Source organism: Nothoprocta perdicaria, unplaced genomic scaffold (genome assembly GCF_003342845.1).
Source record: "Nothoprocta perdicaria isolate Ctin4 unplaced genomic scaffold, notPer1 scaffold_42, whole genome shotgun sequence".
In the NCBI taxonomy this organism is placed as follows: Eukaryota; Metazoa; Chordata; class Aves; order Tinamiformes; family Tinamidae; genus Nothoprocta; species Nothoprocta perdicaria.
In genome coordinates this window covers 4,320,229-4,337,417 of record NW_020455666.1, presented here as the reverse complement: position 1 = coordinate 4,337,417, position 17,189 = coordinate 4,320,229, and the positions used below count along the sequence as shown (strand labels likewise).

The 17,189-nt window shown below is 40.8% G+C and overlaps 1 protein-coding gene across 1 annotated transcript in view; it reads left to right on the top strand.

The window, feature by feature from the left end:
- DCP1A (decapping mRNA 1A) overlaps window positions 1–16,644 on the top strand; it is a 20,705-nt gene extending 4,061 nt beyond the window's left edge. The window contains exons 4-10 of the mRNA XM_026046142.1: window positions 4,161–4,227; window positions 7,473–7,611; window positions 10,696–10,815; window positions 12,655–13,419; window positions 14,162–14,227; window positions 15,172–15,390; window positions 16,063–16,644. Coding sequence (XP_025901927.1) covers window positions 4,161–4,227; window positions 7,473–7,611; window positions 10,696–10,815; window positions 12,655–13,419; window positions 14,162–14,227; window positions 15,172–15,390; window positions 16,063–16,143 — 1,457 coding nt within the window. The 3' untranslated portion in view covers window positions 16,144–16,644. The remainder of the gene's footprint in view (window positions 1–4,160; window positions 4,228–7,472; window positions 7,612–10,695; window positions 10,816–12,654; window positions 13,420–14,161; window positions 14,228–15,171; window positions 15,391–16,062) is intronic.
- Window positions 16,645–17,189: the final 545 nt, after the last annotated feature.

Here is a 17,189-nt window from a genome sequence, read left to right as displayed (position 1 = left end):
TATTTATTCTAGCAGTATCATAGGATTCAAGCCCCAAAACAATACATAAACTTGGAATCCTGAGCAAGGGTTTTTTTTTTTTTTTTTAAATAATGCTGCTTAAAACTTGGCCAATTATTCATCAACTGTCAGACCTTTTTAAAGCAAAAAAACAAAGAGTGATTAAGAAACATTATTATAGCAGCAAAAGAAAATTATCCTTTGTTTATTATCTGGGACAACTTAAGACAAGTATGACGGTTAGAATTAATAAAGAAGTGATATCTCTTTAGTTTCTCTAGTGCAAAGTATTCTGAACTTGAATTCTTAAAAGGTAAAATTCTTAAGTTGTATTTGATATTTCTGTAGTAATACTGTTTAAACTGGAATATGTGCTGGTGTGTACGTTGCTCGGCTTCTGATTTTTCCCTCTGGATGCATCTAAGTTTTTCGAGAATACATTGGATCATGAACAATTATCTCCTTGAGCTACGGGTTGTGAGGTTTTTTTGTTTGTGTATTTTTTCATCACCCTGAACTTCTTGTTTCYTGTCCATCTTTTTACAAAAAGTAAACTAAACTAAACTTTTGCTACCCTAAAAGAAACATACAGTTCTTATACCAATAAGAATAAAAGCCCCRTATGAATATTTTCTCTGAAAGTTTTTCTTCAGTTTCCTTAAACTTGTACTATTTGGCATGGGGAGCTATTCTGCAGCAGTATTTTTGGCAAGCTGATGGTTTGCTTAATAATAAGTGAAAACTGTAAACAAGGCCAACTTACCTCTTAAAGCTTTTAAGAAGTCGCTTCCTGTGTCTTTCTCATTTATAACTTTTCCTCTATATTGGTAGTGTTGATCTTGTTTAAAAGGCTTTTTAATCCAAGCTAGCTCTCTTGGGAGTCCAGGCAGGTTGATTTCCATGGTATAGGGGAAAAAATAGGTGCCGAGCACAAAACTTCGGTGTTACGAGAAAGGTCTTTGCTTGTGGATCTTTGGGTTTTTTCTGCTTCTTACTCCTTGGCCAAAGATAAGAGCTGGTAAAACAAAAAATGARTTGTGGAGACTTCTATGCTCTCAAGAATGAGGTACTGTCTTCTGGCTTGTTCTTTTATCATTAAGTAGGCTTATATTCAGATCAGGGAAAAACAAAACCTTATTGCAGATAGCTTTTAATTTTCTTTCAAAAGTTCTTCCAGTGGTTTTCAAAAGAGGATGTCCTTATGCTTAAAGAGAAAGTCTCTCGTTATCCCACCCCAGCCACCAGGCTGGCAGCACTGTGAGTATATAACACATCTCAGTGCTGGAGCTGAATAGCTGTCCAGCAAGCACATTAGCCCTGTCTTTCAGAGCGAGATAAGGAAGGAGCCTGTTCCCGATACCTTTATAGTACAAGAAGCTGTATGTGCTGGGGGAGGGAGGGAACCACTGAAAGCCGTTAAGTAGCGCTAAAAATATTTTATCTGACCTGGAAGATGCTGCTCTAACTGGAAGGAGTTTCCTGTCCTGGTTCAGGGTGACAAGTGGTAATCCCTCTYGTTCCATGCTAGGTTTTGTCACATGGAAGAGTTTGTTTAAAATATGCCTGGATGCTGTTTGCCACCTTCTGAGTTACTCTAGGTCAACTGTTTGTGCAGTTGCACTGTGACCTCTCTGTACAAAGTTGAAAATATTCCAAACAAATTAATAAACTCTTAAAAATATTGACTATATAAATTYATGTGGCAATACAAATCTATGAAGTGATAGAAGCAGAGCATAGAGAGATCATCCAAGATCATCCCTTCTGATGTCAGCTAGCTGCTGGACTTGAGCAGAAGCTATCGGTAATGGGTGCATTCATTGGGCTTTCCTGGAGGAATTTCAATGGAGTCTTAGCGATTGATTCAGTTAAGTTTGTCCCCAGAAGAGCTGGATAAATATTTGTGGATGAGAGTGTTTTTAGCAAACTGACATGATTAATTTGCCTAGGTATTGTCTAATGTGTGATGGCAACTTAGATGAAGGTAGCTAATTTCTTTTGATTTTATTAAATTTGGTTTGGTTATGCAGAGGGCTTATGTATGTCAAATCTATAGATAGTGYACATTCCTTGTGAAAGATGTTGCTGTTGAGGATTACCCACTGTTTGTACTTGATTGCCAAAGCTTGCTGCCCCAAAGCTCAGYGTAGAAAAGCTGGAGTGGAAATGTTGGAATAGATGGAGTTACACATAAGGACTTTCATTGAAAGAAATAGTTAAAAGAAGTGTAGTGGAAATATACCTGTGTGCATGAAGATTGGGCTGGAAATGTTATAAAAATCACATATTTGAAGAGAGTTGGTGCCCACCAAGTCTGTCTCAGATGAAAGAATATCCCCAGATAAAAGCACTTGCGTGGGAGGCATCATCAAATACAGTAGTGTTGTTCAGGGGTGATTCGGGAGCAGGCAGCTGAATTGATAATCCAAGTGAGTCTTTTCAAAAGAGGGAGGTAGACACTCCTGTCTGCTGGACCATAACTAAATTAACATACAGGCTTACTTGTTAGTAATCTTCTTAACATCTCTATAATACTATTAATGTTTTGTAGTAACTCCTTGCGATTGCTTGCCAGGAGTCCCGTGTGTGTGAGAGGGGGGGGCCGATACTCTGTAGACAGAACTGAGATCTGGATCTATTTCTGGTCCTCTGTAAGTCTGGTTCTGGCAGAACTGAGTGTGACTTGTATCATTCCTCCCATTAAGCTATCATTATAGGGCTTTTATCTGTATTCCTTCAGCAAGTATGCGTTTGAAGAAGCTTTCTTCTCTTGGCATTTTGTCTGATAATGGGTCAGGGAAGGGGAAGAACTTTTAAGTGTTAAAACATGCTACATCTAAAGAAATAGCTCCAGCTCAAATGTTTCCAGTGCAATGGACAACCTGGTTGTATTAAACTRTGCGTTTTCATAAATATTTCATAGACAGTGGCTACATGTATGAATTTTTTATTGGCCTATTCTCTTTCAAGAAAACTTTTTTTAATGGTAGTATATCGATTTGTTTATAACCTGAAAGTGTTTGCTGCTTATTGCTGAAGCTGTAGCTTTTCAGGACTCAAATAGCAAAACATAGCTGTTAGTAAGAGAAACAAGTTTAAAAGCTGAAACATAGTAGAACTTTAGTTCCTGTTAGGATACTGTAATGGGAAATAAGGTGAGGCCATCACTCTTTCAGAGCTTTGATCCACAAAGACTGGCATAACTAGAAGATCTAGAAAACCATCTTTGGAAATTCATCTGCAACTTGACAATGACTTGAAATTATTTTGGGTGCATTTTGAGGGTTTTTTTTTTTTGAGCTTTTCTAAGAAGAAATGGATTGTACAGCAGGAGRTATAGAGGGATAGGGTCATCATGAATACACAGGTAGACGTTTTAAGTGTTTTTTTTCCTTCTAAACCATATTTTACAATCAGATGATGATTTCAACTTCATAAAGATGTTGGTATGAACTGCCAAGTAAAGATAAGCTTTAAAAGGGGTATTTAAAGTGTTTTGGGTTTTGTGTTTTAGTAAAGATATCCTAATAGAAACACATGAASAGTGTGGAATTGCCTTTAATGTACTTGCATGCTCTAATAAATTTGGTAGATGAAACAAGATTTTCAGTGACCTGCTTTGGGTATCAGCTTAAATACAGCAAATCCATGGAACTCTTTCCAGGGTTGTGTGAGCACAGCTGAGAGGGCCAAGAGATTGGTAGGTATGTGGGGGCAAATGGCCTCTTTAAAGTCTTCTTGTTGATGAAGAAAAGCAGCTTGCTGTGGGGTTCCTTTCAGCCAAATGATCGGGGCCAACTTGAACATCTYTAAGTGAATCCCTTGTTATTCTGAATGCCTCAGCTGTGCTTGGTGCTTTGCTGAGCTGGGACCTTTCTGAACTCCTTGGCTTGTTCTTGCTATATTTAAAGAGTAGAGTTCAATGTGAATCTGTTTCTAAGTAGCTCTGTGACTGGGGTATTGGTGTGTGTTCCTTCCTACACAACTACATTTTGCAAAAAGAATTTCACAAGGGCTGGTATTAGGCAGGCTGAGCTGCCATGATGTAGCTAAACCTCAGCCAGACTAATTAAACACTAATGAATGTTCAAAAATTCAAAAAATGTTGACTTTGATGTTTTAAGTTGTTGTCTTACACTTGYTTCCTTCTTATTTTCAAGTGTCAATTTACAGTATCTGGTTTTATGACAAGGACGACTGCCATCGAATAGCAAAACTCATGGCTAAGTAAGTACCTGACTCTTGTTATTGTGTAACTTTCATGTAATACATTTAAAAAAYAAACTTGCACACCTACCTCCTCTCTGATGCCCCAAAAACAAGGAAAATACATTGTTGTTACTGCTACTCCCTTGGAGTGGGGAAGTAAAATTTTCAGTATTTAAATAATTGTGTTACCACTATAATTGAAGCAATAAGTTTTGGTAAAAGTATTAATGTGTTACTGTCTAATGAGAGCAAATGTACACACGTGTCTGTGTTCCCTCCCTTATTCCATGCAGGGATAGCTAAAGCAGAGTAACACCTTGACATCCTTTATTCCTTTAAAAAATTCCARATTAGAAGACTTTGAGAAGTAGGTGGAGTCTAGAGTGTTAGAAGGGAAGTGTAGGGTTTTTGGGTTTTTTTCTTAGTAATGTACATTTTAATTAAATATAGTGACAAATATTTGGAGTTGGAAAGAGAGGTAAGCCCTTCAAAATTTCCTGTATCCTTAGTGTTGTGCAGAGCTGTGCTGCACTTCTAAGTGCCATATAGCAAAGCTTTCCTATCGCCTACAGGAAAGATTACTGCTTTTATAGTACTTTACAGCTTCGAAAACACAACCCTAACAGGTTTCAAGCGGATTTGCTTTCTCTTTCCTGCTGTCTGACTTGACCTTATTGTGCTAGATTGAGTTAACAAGGCTGTAAGCCATCCGTTTATATATTTGGTGGCTTATCTTTCAAAAGAAAACTAAATTACTCTTCGTAGGCTGTGTAATCACAGACCTTCACTTCTCACATTCCCTCTTTCTCTCTTGTGGGGTTGTRCCAGGTATATTTTCAGTGCTAGAGTTGTAGAGATTCTTGAGCAGCAGCTCTTGTGTCCCTGAAGGAATATATGTCCTTTCCCCTCGCATGTTAACAGAAACAGGGGGCATTGCTTAAAGATGCATTCACACTACATGGGGTTGCATTTAACAGAATTTTCTTTTAACTTCTTTTCCCAGCTCAACAAAGATATTTGATTTTCACAAGTTAAGAACAAAAATTTATTTTTAAAGTCGATTCTGGAGTTTCCTGGAATGTGTAAAGTTTGGAGAGGATTAAACTAGTAATTGTGCAACAAATTAGTTTCAACGATGCTGAGTTGGGGTGGTAGATGCTTGTTTAGCTTGGGAGAAGTGGGACAGTCTTTAATGGTTTGTTTGTTTCGAGGTTTTCTAGAGTTCACGTTTGTGTGAAGCTCTGGTGTTCTCATGTGTAAACTCTTAAGTTTGTATTTTGAGCTTGACTCTTTCTACCCTATTTCATAGTCAGACCTAAACTGACTTCTGAGGTGCAGGCAGTGAGCTGGAGTAGGAGGGTATCTCCACTCAGGGTGGGTACTGCTCTGTATTTACCTTCTCCACCATTTGAATATAACCCACACTATAAGCCAAGTTTTGTAGTTATGATTCTTCAGAAACTAAAACTAAACTTGAAAGAGAAGAAACACTTCGCAAAGGACTAAAAGGAAAAATGCTGCAAAATATTTTGTAGGAATCTTACTGAAATGTTTCTGTGAAGTGTGTGTACTCCTTGAAAACMAACTTCCAAGCTGCCTGCTTAGGAGCAGAAAGAGGGTCTGAAGGCTGGAGCCCTGGCTTCACCTAAAGGCAGCACGTGCACAACGTCTGGAATTTGCCCTTTAACAGAAGTCCTTGTTTATCCTGGGATAGCCGCACTGGCGCTTTTCTAAGGCTCGGCAGAGTATTCCAAATCTTTATCTTGCCCTCTCTCATCCCTGCTTTTGGAGTGGAGCTGAGACAAGTCCTTAGGCAGGACTATGTGACCRTGTGGGTGCTGGAACAAAATGTTCCCTGAGGGTATCTCCATAGAAACATTTGTACCCGTAGGAGCTGCTGCATTGGAGGCACCACGAGAGGTTTTCCCGCAGGATGATGACTGGCCCCTGCCTCAGAGTGAGGCTTGCAGGGGCTGCTTGCGTACAGGGGGCGAGCTGCATTGCATCATAGAGAGCTGGTTAACCAAGGGCCTTGTATAGGATTTGAAAGTTTTGAAATATAGTTTTGAAAGTAATAGTTTTGAAAGTAATTTTTCTGGACAACATTTTTTTTAAAGCCAACTCTTAATTTTTCCTTAAATGCAACTAAGTTCTAGTGAAATAAACTGACATGGCTGTAGAGAGGCCAATAAACTCCTAGGACTTGAATTTTTTTTCTCCTAAAAATGACACCATTGAGTGATATATCAGTTTACTCAACAGTCTGTAAAATAGAGTTATTCCAGCATCCCAACTGAACTGGATTAGCTGAGTGTCTCTGATTGTTGCAGTGACACCCTTTGGATCTCCAGCAGCCACTAGTTCAATGGTGTGAGAGGTCTCGAGGGACATAGCAGCATTGAGGCTCTGCCCTGTTTACAGTGCTTGTTTTTTCTTAACATATTTGATTAATGCAGGCTTAAAAAAGAGGAGATTACAGGCTAGTGTGTGTTTATGTCAAGAGGATAAGCCTTAGCGCATTGCACAGCCACGTATATCTTGTGAACTGCATATGGATTAGGGATGGGAATGTATGTTGCCTTTACTTTGGCAGGCAAAACATACAAGGTGCAGACACTGTCTTGGTGTATTAACCCTGCTGGAAGCTGGAGCAGGTGATGCTCGGGGCTGCAGGGCTGCGTGTGGAGCAGGGCAGCTGCATGAGGAGCAGGTTGTGCTTGGCCTCCAGAGGCCTCCAGGGCCAGGCAGCTTCCTGCTGCCCCCCACGTCTTTGCCTGACATCAAAATGGTAGCACTGAGCCTAGATTGTAATTAGTTTGTCATTGCCTTTTTTGAGCAGCCTGAATTGGCTATATAAGGGAAACACTGCATGTTAGCAAGTAAAGAATAAAAATCCTRCTGTGCTCAGTCTATGGCATAATACACCTACTCCTTGTATGCTGTGCTTGGGTGTCCACATAGCTTATTGTAAAACTGTCTAAACATAATGCTTTTGCAGAGGTAGTGTTTACTGTAGGCAGGCTTGTGAAAAGTGGACCATTGCTGCCTGGATTAGAGCTCAGCTGTACAGACTCTTTGATGGTTTGTCTTGTATAAACCTCATGGCAAAYGAAAACTTGTCATGTTGGTCAGTGATGTGTTAGGTTTTTACCGGGCAAAACAGAATGTGTTTATATGTTGGAAATGCTTTCCCCTCTCCTGCTTTTTGTGAGATGTTCATTCTAGGTGAAGTTTTGAAATCCTGTTTTCCTTTTCTGCTGCAGAGTGGTGGAACAAGAAGCTCAGAGATCTCAGCAAGTTTGCCAGGACAGGAAAAGTCCCAGCAGACCCAATGGCTGCAGTGAAAATAGGCCCATCGACATCCTGGAAATGCTCAGTAAAGCCAAGGATGAATACGAAAGAGTAAGGATTTTATTTTAATTTGTTTCTCCGTTAAAAGCAAATAGAAGTGCTACCACTGCTCCTGAATAAGGGGTCTCATGTGGGATGTGCTAGAATGGCGTGCCCTTTAATTTCTGGGAGAGAAATTATAAAAGATGGTCAATTTTGTATATTAAAATATCTTATGTGACAGCCTCTAACTGGAGCTGGCAAGGTAGCACTTCTGATCCAGAACTAAATAGGCACATATGTTCATATACTTAAAATTTATCTCTTTTGGGAGGGGGGGGGCGAGAATACAATTTTTGAAGACAGATACTTGGGGATGCAAACAGGATGTTTTCCTGGAACAATTGTTTGCTGCTTTATTTTGTTGCTCATTTGCTGTTCTATTTTCTAAGATCATCGTTAGTGGAAACATGGATGTGTATATGTAACATTACTGTTAGRAATATTTACAAGATAGATTTTCAAGATTACAGCAGTTTTCAGTGTTTTTTTTTCTCTGAGATCATTTTCTCTAGCACAGATCATAATAGAATATTCATTGCAGTTGCATGTTGAAATGTTTGGGGGTGTGAAGTAATGCAGCAGAAGTCCAGAAACGTAGTCCCATGCCCTTGCTGTAAGCTCAGCTTATACCACAGGTTTTTCTGCCCAGGTTTTCAGAGTGAGGCCTTGTTTTTTTCACTCGAACAGTACTATGAAGAAATCTGTTCCATTTCAGGAGAGATTTGTTGAATGGATTTTGTGATCCCATTTGAAAATGTAAATTAATAGACTGGTTTAACAGAATTAAGATTTCTACTGCTGTGAGGAAAAGGCTCCTTTCTGGAAGTTGCAAGCAAAAGTTGCACCTGGTATTCACTGTCTTTTCTTAGACTCTGAGTCTTCTAGAGTTGGATGCAGGTTTAGACATTCCCTATGTTTGTGGACTCCATGAAGTGTGTTTTTCATAGCTGTGAGCTAAGTGTAGGAACTTCCTTCTGTTCCTTAGTTTACTGCTGCTGTATCCTGTCTACTCTGAGTCTAGGCTTTTAATARGTTAATTGAATTCAGAATGGAGGTTGTTATCTTTTGCAAGCACAAAKTTTACAGACTTTGTTGATAGCCTCTGAGAACTGTTAATTATTTTTGTGAATGTTTTAAATACATATATACAAATGACGTGCTACTAATACTCTTGAGTATTGCTGCTGCTGGAGGAGGGCCTRTATCTGCCAAGCCCTGCACTGTGAAAGCAGCAGCTTTTGTGAGAACCAGAAGGAAGCTTCTGAACTCGATTGACTCATCTGTCAGTGTTGTCTCAATTAAGACTCCTTTGAGCAAGTAACAGGCTTGCACACAGCACAGGAACTCACTATTCTGCTAGTGCCCTTTGGAACGTGAGAGGTCTCTTCCCTCTTGTTCCTGCAGCACTAGCTGGAGGTGTTTGCAACAGGTCGTYCATGGAAATGACTCGAATGATATCCCAGTGCTTTCCTGTGCTTCCTCTTCCCTGCTTTTCAGATATTTYCCATGAGGGAGTTTTGAAGAGCTTGTGCTAGGAACAAAATTCCAAAGCATCAGGAGTGAAGCTCCATGGTAAAATGCCGGTGAACAAGCCGTGCAGCGCACGGAGCTCATGGCCGTCGCATGCTCAGAAATGCACTAGACAGGGCCCATATCATACCTGTTGCCAACCTAGCTCATTGCTTGAGAGACCCTTCCAGTCTTAACTTTCAGAAATTATGTGGCTTTCAAGTAATTAAGCCTAAATTTGTATTTAGGAGCAGCAAGTGCTTATCTGCTTGGTACGTTCCAGATGGATCATAGAGTAATCCTTGTGTGCAGCCCACAGGAGATTGGCGGAGTGTCAGCATGAGAAGGGGGTAGAGAGTTTATTTAAAAAAAAAAAAGAGAGATTTATGGAGGTCTGAGTGATTTAATCTCGGACTCTAAAYCAGTTTAATCCTTCAAATACTTGCTACATATGTGAAAATGAATGAATTCTGAGTGTTGTTGTGTGTGGCTTGCTTGTTTTAATGGAATGAATGAATTCTTTGTAGTGTATTTTTGTGGGCTTTTGTCTTTCCTCCTTTGGTATGTCTCCTGTAAGATAGGGATGGGAAATGTAATGCCCTACTTTGGGGAAAGGGGGAGGGGRAAAAAAAAGTGCTTTTGCAATGACAAAATGGGCTAGCATCTCAGGCCCAAAGTGGTTTTACCTTCCAGTGGGCTTGCTAAAAAGAGGAAAGGGAGTCCTTTGTTCTACTGTCCCACAAATGACACTATGTAGTGTTAATTTTGTACTTATCCTTTCCAACTAGAAAACAATGTAGTTTTGAATTGGACATTTAGAAATCAAAAATAACACAGTACCAAGTTGGTGTTGTATCTAATTTTCTSTTCAAACAAGATGCAAATCATAATTTGATGCTGCCATATAATGACCAGGGAAGTTGTCACATGTTGTATTCATGTTCAGGTAGGCCATATGCATAAGCCATAGTTTCTCTTGAATGCTAGGCTGAGTTGGTTCAATGTTTAGAACTGTAATACATTTTTTATTTTGAATACCTAAATGTATAGATTAATAGAAGGTGTAAATCAACTCCAACTGTAAATATCACCCTGTGTCATATCACTGTGACCCCTTTGACTGTTTTTAGCCTTTAGGTCAGAAAACTGACCCTTGTCAAATCACGTGCATGTGACTAAATAACTCCGGTAGAAGTAAATTTGTGGCAAGCTGCTCTTGCAATTACTTAAAATAGTTTCTAACGGGATTTTTCTAAGTTGTTTCTATTTTGGTTTCCTCTTAGCAGCTAGTGAAGAGAGATGGAAGAAATCTGCCTCCTTTTTCTTTATTAGTGCAAAATAGATGAAGCAAGTTGTCTTAGTTTCTTAGTAGTAAAGAGCAAAAGCATTATCAACACATACCAGATGGTGGGTATTTTGGCATGATTTTTGCTTCCTAAAATTTGAGAATTCCTGACAGTCTTAGAAAAATCAGTTTCTTTTCTGTGCTTCAGTTGAAGTACCACACAACAGAAATATAATGGATAGACATAGGGTAAAAACTTACTTATTTGTAGTAATTTTGTTGTGTGTGCTTTTTTAAAGAATCAGATCAGTGATTTGAGTATTGTATCAAGTTCTGGAATGCAGCAGAACACAAGCCCCCCAAAACCAGAAGCCACAGAGACTTCAGAACATGCAACTGCATTACAAATGCACGAGCAGGTAGGTTTCAGCCCAGCTTAGGTAAGGACCTTTGCTTCATCACTGTTTGGTTTTGGTACCAGAACAGAACGTTTTTCTCTCTTCTCACTTACAAGAATGCCTGTAGTATTGTCTAATAAAATTTTTGTCCTTTAACATGAAAAGAAATGAGTGGGGAAGTGGGGAAGCACTTTGGGCAGAGCAGCACCCAGCCCTCTCTGCCATAACTGCTTCTGGGAGAGCTCTGATCCTAGTGTCTTGTCTACCTGTATGTGTTTTTATATGTTTTTATATATAAYATATATAAAAATATATGTAAAACTTCAATGGTGTATTCCTTCTGCAGGAAGGAATAATCTCAAATTTCCCTGTGATATGATAATTCTAATACGTTGTAGATCTGTTCCAGATGGTGTTAGATACAATGTGCTTAATCAGGATGTGTCCAAATATCTATGTTTTCTAAAGCCTGGAGGTGTTCGTGTGAATAAAGATTTGTAAAAATGTTGGAGAGAATGTTGCTGTGTATTATAACATATTGCCCTTGCATGTTGTCTTTGAGTATTTAGCAGCAAGCTGGAGTAGCTGGAATATAGGCAGTGAGAGCTCAGTTGCTAGCACCATTAGGCAGCTATGTAAGCACTTGTGCATGAGGGATTTGTAGCTTCATACAGGACTTGATAAAGATTCATTTAAAAATCTAATTGTTGCTGTAATTAGATTCCCTGCAACTTGTGAGCACTTAGTGCCTGCTCATAGTGCCCTCCAGTGGAGCCCTCATCTGATGTCAGTTCAGCCTGACAGGAAAACCCCATGGCTGCAAAGTGGTGGCACCAGCCCTGGGGCCCTCACGTCGCTTAGCTCGTGTGTTTTGCAAGCAGTGAAGMCCCATAGCTGGGAAATGCAAGGCCCCATGGAAGCTAATGCCACCCTGCACAGTTCTGAACAAATACTTGCTTTGTAGAAGGGGTAGATCGGGTAATATTTGCAGAGATATTGGGGGGAAAAAATGCTGACGTAAGTGATAATGGTGTACTTCTGCAGAGCGAGGACACTTYTCATAATAGCAATTTTTTTTTTGCTGAATATGTATTGCTAGAGAGAGGCACTATATATATATATACATACCCATGCATGTACACGTATACATCTCCCCCTGGATGAGGTATCATACATRAGTGGATGGGATGTAAACATCTACTGCAGTGACACGTTGTTGGAGACCTGTCACTGTAACAGCTTGTACAGAGCTGGGGGTTTGGAATACAGGAATAATGCCCATGGAGGGGAGAAATGTGGAATGCTGAAAAAGAGGGAGAGTCATGACAGCTGATGACCCCCCTTCATTGTGGTCTGTCTGAAGCTGCTTCTGAAACACAGATGATTGCAAGCTTAGTTATCTCAAGTGTCTTTGTTGGTGAAATGTTTTATGCTCATGATGTAGATGGTCTTTGCACTTTCACTGAGTCACTGGTATTAGTCAAATGACTAACCAACACTGCAAAGCACAGTGTTGAAGCTGCTGAGCAGCTTATGGCATAATTTGCTCTATAACTATTTTATGTAGAGAAATATTTTCAGTACATTGCTGGAGAAAGCAATGTGAGCTCACCCTGGTGAGCTTTTTGGGGTAATTAATCTATGCAGAGAGGCTATTTCTTGTTAAGGAAATAAGCTTAAAATCCTTGTGAATAGGAGGCACTTGATGTCCAGTCTGTGCTTTAAAGAATTCAGTAATGCAGACTGTCCTGTCTGGGATTCTTGTTTTGTTTTAAAGGCTGTAGTAGGTTGTGTGAGAGGCACAAAGAGGTAGGAGGTGCCTGTACTGACTCTGCCAACTCCTTGTTCCCTTCTTTGTAGCCATTTCAGTCAAGACAAAAGCACCTGACTCTGGAAGAATTGTTTGGAACTTCGGTGCCGAAGGAGCAGGCAGCGGCTCCGTGTCCTGCCCCGGAGCGGCTGGAGAGGCCGCAGGCCGAGGCCGCGGCCCGCGAGCAGCGCGGGCTGCTCTTGCCCTTCCCCTTCGAGCAGCCGGCAGCGACGCAGCAGCCGCTGGGGAAGCCCGAGAGCCCCGGGGTTAAAACGGGGCCCGGCGCCCTCCCTCACCAGGAGGGTTTGACGCCTCTGCGAATACCTGCAGCTCCAGCTTCCCGGCCTGACGTTAAAAACCTTCCGAGCTACWCGGTGCGCTTGAGCCCCGTTCTGAGTTCAGCCTCGACAGGGGAAGCTGCCCCTGCTCAGATGCTTCCTGGCCTAAAACAAACCAACAGCATCATGCAAGTTATGCAGCAAGCTGCCAGGCAGATCTCCCCGCTAGTGAATCAGCTGCCGTCTGACATGAACCACGCTCCACAAAGTCTTATGGCTGGCCAAAGCCAGTTGATACCACCCTTGACATCAACAAACACAGGAACTGTCTCGAATACGTCCCATTCAAGTGTTGATCTTCTCCAGAAACTCAGGTTGACCCCGCAGCATGACCAAATGCAGCAGCAGTCTGGCACTAAGTCTGCCTTAACCCCGAATGCCTCTGCCTCCCTCGGCCAACTTGCAACACCGGAGAGCTTCAAAGAATCTCACAGTAAACCACCAACCTTGAACAGCAAGATAATCTCTCCACTTCAGGTATTCTGAGGGTTTCTGTATGTRCTAATGCCTTTAAGGTGTTTTTAGGCTACAAAAACTTCCTTTTAGAATGTGCATGTAGGTAGCGGAAGGGTTTTCAAGATGCTGCTGTTAGTGGTGAGTGTGTCTCATAAGGAATTCACCACTGCTGCAGCCGTAAAACCTGTTACGACTGGTGATCTGAGAGATGACTGAAGATTGCCTGGTGACCCGTGTTGCAAGAGCTGGTATTGTCCAGGACTTGTCACTGTTCTTTGAGGGTGCTGAATTAACCCCTTCCTATTCTCAGGAGGGAAGAAAAAATATATACTCTAGCAACCTCCCCCCCGGTCATTGGTTTTATTGGTTTGTGATTGTTATAGTTTCATAAAGCTGATCTAATTTCTGTCTTTGAACGTAACCAGTTCCTTGTGGATTTTTCACTGTGGCTCAGGTAAACTGAGTATTATCTGCAGTGGGGGCTGTCACTTAAAACATCTGAGCTTGCTGCCGAAGTGTGTGTGGAAGGGCTCTACTGAGCCTTTCTGAGAATGCTGGAGGAGTTTATGGAAGTTGGAAACRTAAGAATCCTTCAAATCCTTTTTCCTTTTCCTATTTTCATAGGTTGCATCTATTTTCACAAGTGGAACAAGCTACACGTAAACATATGTTGATAACTTGCATTTTTGTGMTTTTATAAAAACAGCTGCTGCTGGAAAGCCCAGTTGTCCATGCTAACTTGGGGTTTCTCTTTTTAACTTAGGCTGTACAACAAAACAAGGAATCGGAAGGATTTCCACAGGCAAAGGCTGGGTCTAAAGCAAGTCAAGTAAGTGAATAAACATCTCAGCAAGTTTTGGGGGAGAGTGGGAGGTGAAGGGAAGAATAACAATTTTTATATATACGTGTGTGTGTATGTGTTTATTCATATTGCAAAACAGTTGACATCTCAAATGGCCCTAGTGTTACATCTGATCACATTTAGAATTTAAGATTGCTGCAACTCCCCTTGAATGACTTGCCTGAAACAAGGGAACTGTACAGTTTTGGGTTGCTATTTARAGTAAGACAACTCTTCAACTCTTCTAGGTGTGTGTGTTGTGTGTTTTTTTTTTTTTTTTGAAGTGCTTTCAGTGTATAACCTGTACTCTAGTTCTAATTTCCCTTTACCTGCGCTCTCCTCCTTTAAAATGTGTCAAATACTACCTTGTGCAGAGCAGTTTTAGTYGCAGGTTCAGACCTGGTTGCGTGCTGTAGTATTTGCTCTTCCATTCCTTTGAGTGAGGTGCCCTCGTATTTGTGCCTCCCTGCCAAGCTTGTGCCGGTGGAACGAGCAAGATGTAGCAGCGTCGCTGTGCTGTGTAACGAGGGTACCTGGAGATCTTAGAGTTGCTCCGGGCTGATGTCTTCTTTCCTTTTCATTGTATACAAGTAGTGTTCTGTGTGTTTGGGCTTTAGGCTTTAAGGAAAAGTATTTAATGGCAGCATTGAGTAAATAATTAGGTATAGGCCTGTAGAGAAAATGGGCAGACAGTTTTCAGGATATTCCTCTAACTGTAAAGGAAAAACATAAATACAGATGTTTGGAATACCCCAACACTTAGATTACAGCTCATCAGTCATGTTAAGTGTCTTTGTTCTGAGATGCTTTCATTCCAGTAAAAACATGTGTGTTTCCTCTCCCTCACTCCCTAAACATTCATTTCTCTAGCCTTTTGTGCTGTGTTTGTTCATGTTGGGCATGGTGCTTTACTTGTCTCCTGCTTTTTACAGGTTGCACCTCCACTGTTTGTTACAACCTCGACCACAGTAGCTCCTTCAATCCTCTTGTCTCCCAGCGTGTTCCAGCAGGCTGCTACAAAAACTCCTGAGGTTGAGAATAAAGCCACTTCTTCCTCTCCTGTAACACTTGGAACAACAGAGATGCAGACAATGGCCCCCACTGTTCTCAGTAGGGCTCAGCTTCAGGAGGCGCTGATACATCTAATAAAGGTGCTGTCTTCAGAGCTGCCTGTTTGAGGGACCTTAGAAGGTCCCTCCTCCTTAGGAGGCAACCTTAAAAACAGGTCCCTTSTGAAATGGGTAGATTATTCCTTGCTGTCCATGTAGTTTAGAACAGCTTATTCCTCATAAGTCATTTGGTTGTGAGATGCAGCACTTGGAAGGGCAGAACCCCACGTTGGATGCCCCTTCGCATCTGTATCAACTTGCGGACATCTGAGCAGAAAGCTACAGTGGTAGAAGGCCCTGGTGGCACATGGGAAGAAGGGTAGTGCTGGGCTGTTTCTTTATTAACTCTTTCTGCAGCCCAAGTTGAAAGTAATGAGTGTTTTCAGGTGATCTCTAACTGCGGTGTTAGTCTCTAAGATGGAATTGTGTCTGTGCTAGTGGCTGTTYAGGCCAAGTTCACCTGAGCTGGACTTGGAAAGTATCCACGTGGTCGTTGCTGACCTCTCCTTTCACAGTGAATTTGCTGTGGAATATGTGAAACAACTTGGTGTTAACTCAGACATTTGAGCAGCTGGGGAGCTAGTTCCCCTGCCTTCCCCCTGAGATATTGGAGGCTGTATTAGGAATCCTTGAATTAAATTTTACTTGATTTTTTTTGCTGAGTTTGCCTCTTTGTTTTTTTTAATATTAATATTTCTCGTATTTTTCTTGCAGAATGATTCCCACTTTCTTAGCACGATCCATGAAGTCTACTTGCAAGTCCTAACCAAGAATACAGACAACAACAAGCTATAATCAAAATGAAATCTGCTTGGAATACGTCCACTCTAGAAACAATTATGCCTCATATATATAAAAATATGTAACTAATATTTTTTTAAAAGAATATTTAGTTTTCAATGTCTTGAATTTGAACCTATTAGGAAAGACTGTTCCTTAAATACTRAGGAAAGTAGCGCTCTCAGACGTTATCTAGGTTTTCACTGTGATCATCACCAGCAAACCTTTGTTTTTACTGGGACAGGGAATTAAGTTGCATGTGAGCTCTCATTAACGTTAAGCAGAAGTGCAGATGTTTGCTCTGGCTTTCATTCCAAGCTGTCTTTGCTTTTCAAGAACTGCAGCATCAGGGCTACGTCAGCCAGCAAATACATCATATGCTAGGCTACATCAGAACAGCAGAACCCATATGTATGAACCTAGGCCCAATTCTAAGAACTAACCAAGAGCAGGAGAGGATGAGGCCTTGTGTTTAAGCTGCCAGGTGCAGGGAAGAGAGTGGGGAATTGAGCCTCAGGAGCTAGATCTTTAATGCAGGGATTAAAAACATGATTTGCTTAATATGTAATCACTAACAGTCCTTAGTGAATATACATGAATTTCTTGTAAATATTCCTTAAACTTGTTTGAACATTTCTGACATTAAGTGGACAGTTTTATTTAAAAAGACAGAATTTGAAATATGCAAAATCCTCAGAGTATTGTCTTTAAGCAACAGATATTTCTGTTGGCTGCTGAAGTTCTTTTGTTTTAATGTTATCCTTGGAAGACCACAGGAAGCCCATCTTCTTGTTCAGTGGTGTGCAGTATAATAATGGAAATAGTTTGTTTCCCTTTAGTTCAGGGATGGACCAGTCTTGTAGTGGGGTTTCCTTCCTYGGTTATGTTCGAGCTGCAGTGTTGAAAGCTTTGCAGATGGGGAACAAACATGTTCTTCTTTTGTTGTCCGCTCCCCAGATTGTGGTGATGGGAWTTTTGTTTGTTTCTGTTTTGTTTGTTTTATCTAATTGAATTGCTACAGATTCTTATATGTGACTTTTGTAATTCACTCTTCAATATTA